Raw genomic sequence first — 4147 nt, 5'->3', positions numbered from 1 at the left:
CTGGGCAACAGACTGAGACTCTGTCTCAAAAAAAAAAAAAAAAAAAATTATAACATTTTCTTGGCCAGGCATGGTGGTTTATGCCTATAATCCTAGCACTAGCCCTTTGGGAGGCTAAGGTGGGTGGATCACGAGGTCAGGAGTTTCAGACCAGCCTGATCAACATAGTGAAACCCCATCTCTATTAAAAATACGAAAAATGGCCGGGCGCGGTGGCTCAAGCCTGTAATCCCAGCACTTTGGGAGGCCGAGGCGGGTGGATCACAAGGTCAAGAGATCGAGACTATCCTGGTCAACATGGTGAAACCCCGTCTCTACTAAAAACTACAAAAAATGAGCTGGGCATGGTGGCGCGTGCCTGTAATCCCAGCTACTCAGGAGGCTGAGGCAGGAGAATTGCCTGAACCCAGGAGGCGGAGGTTGCGGTGAGCCGAGATCGTGCCATTGCACTCCAGCCTGGGTAACAAGAGCGAAACTCCGTCTCAAAAAAAAAACAAAAAAAAAAAAAAAAAAAAAAAAAACGAAAAATTAGCCAGGCATGGTGGCATGTGCCTGTAATCCCAGCTACTTGGGAGGCTGAGGCAGGAGAATCGCTTGAACCCAGGAGGCAGACTCCAGCCTGGTCAACAGAGCAAGATTCCTCAAGAACAACAAAAAAAATTTTTTTTAACTCATCAGCTATGGTTAGTGTTAGTGTATTTTATACGGGGCCCGACAGTTCTTCTTCCAATGTGGCCCAGGGAAGCTAAAAGCTTGGGCACCCCTGATGGTGAATTGATACTAAATCATGATCCTGTTTTGAGAATCTGAGACTCAGAGGTGAGATGAATTCAGTTGTTCAGGATCCCAGAGCTGTGAGCTGTTTCAACTCCTAAAACAGACTTCGCTGTTCCTCAGTTTCCCTTCCATGCTCCATCCCTGGGAAGGGGCCCCAGGAGGGGGGTGTGTCCTGGCCACCCCTGTGGGCTCTGGGCAATGCGATGAGCTGGTCGAGCCTGCCTTCCAATCTGGACTTGCTATTCCCTGGCTGGGTGACCTTGGGCAAGTTTCTCAACTTCTCTGTGCCCCAGTTTCCTCAAAGTGGGAACAAGAACAACTCCCAAAGGGCTGCAGAGGATTCCATGAGCTTCTGTGGGTCAAGAACTCCAAGGGCTCGGCTTGCCCAGGGCAGGTTTGTGGGAGGCTTAGAGATGGTTTTCAGATTATTCTGTGTGCCTCACACGCAATGAAGGGGCAGGGGCCCTCCTTAGCCTCCACGCCCACCTGGGTTTCTAGGGGAAGTGGGAGAGCCGATGACCAGCCCAGGCCTCGGGGACAGTTGACAGATGACTAAGGAGGCATTTTCCGGTCCATGAATCAGAGCCTGCCTATCCACACTTGGCCCAAACCCATCCGTCCCGGCTGACTTCCTAACTCCAGACAGGCCAGGCAGGAAAGAACACCCCCTAAAGCCGGACAGAGGACAGAGCCCATGTGAGCTCCCTGTTCAGGTCTGGGCCATGTATCCAGCTCCTTGGGGCCCACACTGAAGCTGGAAAAGGGGACTTAAAGGGTCCTCGCTCTGGGACATCCTGGCAGTGCTCCCAGAAGCCACAGAAGAGAGGTTCTAGGGGCACCCTGTCCAGGGACCACCACCCAGGCCCTGTCCCTGCTGTCGACCTGTGGAAGGGATAGGATAGGATGGGGGATGAGGAGGGACCCTGGGACTTGAGTAATCCATGCTTCAAGCCAGGAGAAGCTGGGCAGTCCCAAGAGAGAAGGGGGGGCGGAGAGAGATCTGGAGTAGAGAGGGGTCCCCAAGGAACAGGTGAGATCTGGAGGCTTGAGGGCAGGAATGAATGGGGAAAAACGGAGTGTGCTGAGCTGGAATCTATAGGGGGACTTAATTGGGGTGTAGGGTAGGGATCTAGAGGGCAGGAATGGGGGGGTGTGAGTCTCTAGGGGCTACAATGGAGGGAAACAGCGTATCCCCAAGGGGGGCTGAAGAGAGGATTGAAGACTTAATGGGGTGCCCTGACTGGAGAATAAAGATGCGATAGGAAAAGAGGGGTGCCGTTGGGGGATTAGGTAGGAAAAGGGGTGCACGGGGTTGTAGGCGGACCATGGGGGCCGGATCTCAGACATCTGGGGTTGGCAGGAGAAGAAGGAAGTGTCCTGATTTGAGATCTGAGGCGCCGAGGGGCAGAGATGGTAGAGAAGGGATGGGGGTAGGTTATTGGGTTTGAAGGACAGAAATAGGAGGATGGGGGGGGGGTGTTCGGGGCAGGGTTGAGGATCCTGGGGGTGGGATCTCAGGGGGTGTACCGATGGGGGCAGCTCTGGACTCTGGGGATTGGAGAGGAGGAGAAGACAGGTGGGGAAGGTGCTGGGGGTGCGTCCCTGCCCCCGCCCCCTTCCCCCGCGGTCACCTGCTCGAAGGCCCAGCTCTCGGCTACCCGCTTGGCGCTGAGGTCCAGCAGCGCCTCGGGCCGTCCCCGGCCACGCGCGGCCCCGGCCCCGGCATCGCGCTCCTCGGGTCCCGCGGGGCAGCCCCGGCTCCGCTTGGCCGCGGGGGGCTCCATCCGGCCGGGCCGGGGCCAGGGCCGGGGCGGGGCCTCTTGGGGGAGTCGGTCCAATGCCCGCTCCGCGTCGCCGGCTCCCGCGCCCCCTGCCCGCCTTCCCGTCCGTCCTCTGCGCTCGGCCGCCCCCGGACCCCTGCCGCACCCACCCCCGACCCGCGCCGGGCCGGCCGGGTGATGCGGCCCCTTTAAGACTCTTCACAACAATGAAGCTGCCTCGGCCTCCGCTTTAGCTCCGCCGTCGTCCCGCCCCCGCCGCCCGTCCCCATTGGCCCCCCCTCGGCCTCCGCGGTCCTCCCTCGCCATTCGTTGCGCCGCCATACCCATCTCCCAGCCTTGCTGCTCACTCGATGACTGTGATGCCAGTCTTTCCGTGTTTACCCAACCAGAGCCCGCTGCGAGGGGTGCTGTCAATCACGGGGCGCCAGAGGCCAATCAGAGCGGGAGGACCCCTGTGGCCCAGGCCTTATGCGGAGTTTCGGGGCGGGCCCGGGGTTCATTCACAACATTCCTCCCCCGCCTCCCTCGGGCTGGACAGCACGCCCGGGGCTGCTCGGGCTGCGCCCACACACGGCTTTGTTTACTGAGGGTCGCTTCCGGGCGCCGCGAGGGGACAATCAACACACCCCGGCCGGTGAGCGAGACGGAGCAGCGGGATCCCTTGACAGCGGCTTAGCCCCTCGTCCCTCTGAGCTGTGTGACCCGAGAAACTCACTCAACCTCTCTGGTCACCGGGTTAAGTTTTGGTGCTGTGGCAGCGGAGGGGTAGCAGGCTCATTGGAGGAGCTCCTACGGGCCGCGGACCCCCTCTCCAGAAACAGAGCTCGGTTAGGGGATTCATAGGTCATCCCTTGAGCCTCAAAAGCAGCACCCCACCCCTCCTTTCCATGCCCTAGATTCTACGTTGGGTCGTATGAAATTGCTGATTTTCTACCATTTTTGGCCTGTTAAAATGGCAGTTCCATGAGGTTCAGCCTAACCCTTATCAAACCCCAGGACCTCTGAGCATTTTTTCTGACTCAGCTTGTCCAGGCCACCATCTCTGCCCTGGAAGCCGGCCATGGTTTCCATCACGCGTTCCCATCCCGGCTCCCTGCCAATGTCCTCAGAAAACCTTGCATTTTCCCTTCCTCATACTTCTCTCCATTACCATTTATTTATCTGTTTAGGCGGTTTTTTTTTTTTTTTTTTTTAGACCGAGCCTCACTCTGTCACCCAGGCTGGAGTGCAGTGGTGCTACCTCGGCTCACTGCAACCTCTGCCTCCCGGTTTCAAGTGATTCTCCTGCCTCAGCCTCCTGAGTAGCTGGAATTACAGGCGCCTGCCACCACACCAGGCTAATTTTTGTATTTTTGGTAGAGATGGAGTTTCGCCATGTTGGCCAGGCTGCTCTTGAACTCCTGACCTCAAGTGATTCCCCCCTTGGTGGTTGTTAATTTCGGTCTCTCCCTCTCCACTATGAGCCTCAGGAAGCAGGAGCTTGTCCCATTCGTGCTTTGCTGTACAGACAGCACCTCGAATAGCACTGGGCATACAGTAGGCGCTCAAGCTAGAAATTGTTGAATACAGGAACCAACTCATGCTTTGTC

General features: G+C 57.3%; 1 protein-coding gene across 2 annotated transcripts in view; it reads right to left on the bottom strand.

Moving 5' to 3' along the window:
* The window catches only part of ZSWIM4 (zinc finger SWIM-type containing 4), a 33325-nt gene extending 30522 nt beyond the window's left edge, over window positions 1–2803 (bottom strand). The window contains exon 1 of one of the 2 annotated variants that reach the window (XM_032265929.1): window positions 2409–2803. In XM_032265929.1, the coding sequence (XP_032121820.1) occupies window positions 2409–2561 (153 nt within the window). In that variant the 5' untranslated portion in view covers window positions 2562–2803. The remainder of the gene's footprint in view (window positions 1–2408) is intronic. The other variant, XM_032265928.1, reaches the window with a different exon arrangement.
* Between the last annotated feature and the right edge of the window lie 1344 nt (window positions 2804–4147).

Source organism: Sapajus apella, unplaced genomic scaffold (assembly GCF_009761245.1).
Source record: "Sapajus apella isolate SASKATOON/1434 unplaced genomic scaffold, GSC_monkey_1.0 scaffold152, whole genome shotgun sequence".
Classification (NCBI taxonomy): Eukaryota; Metazoa; Chordata; class Mammalia; order Primates; family Cebidae; genus Sapajus; species Sapajus apella.
This window is presented reverse-complemented; position numbering and strand designations above follow the sequence as displayed.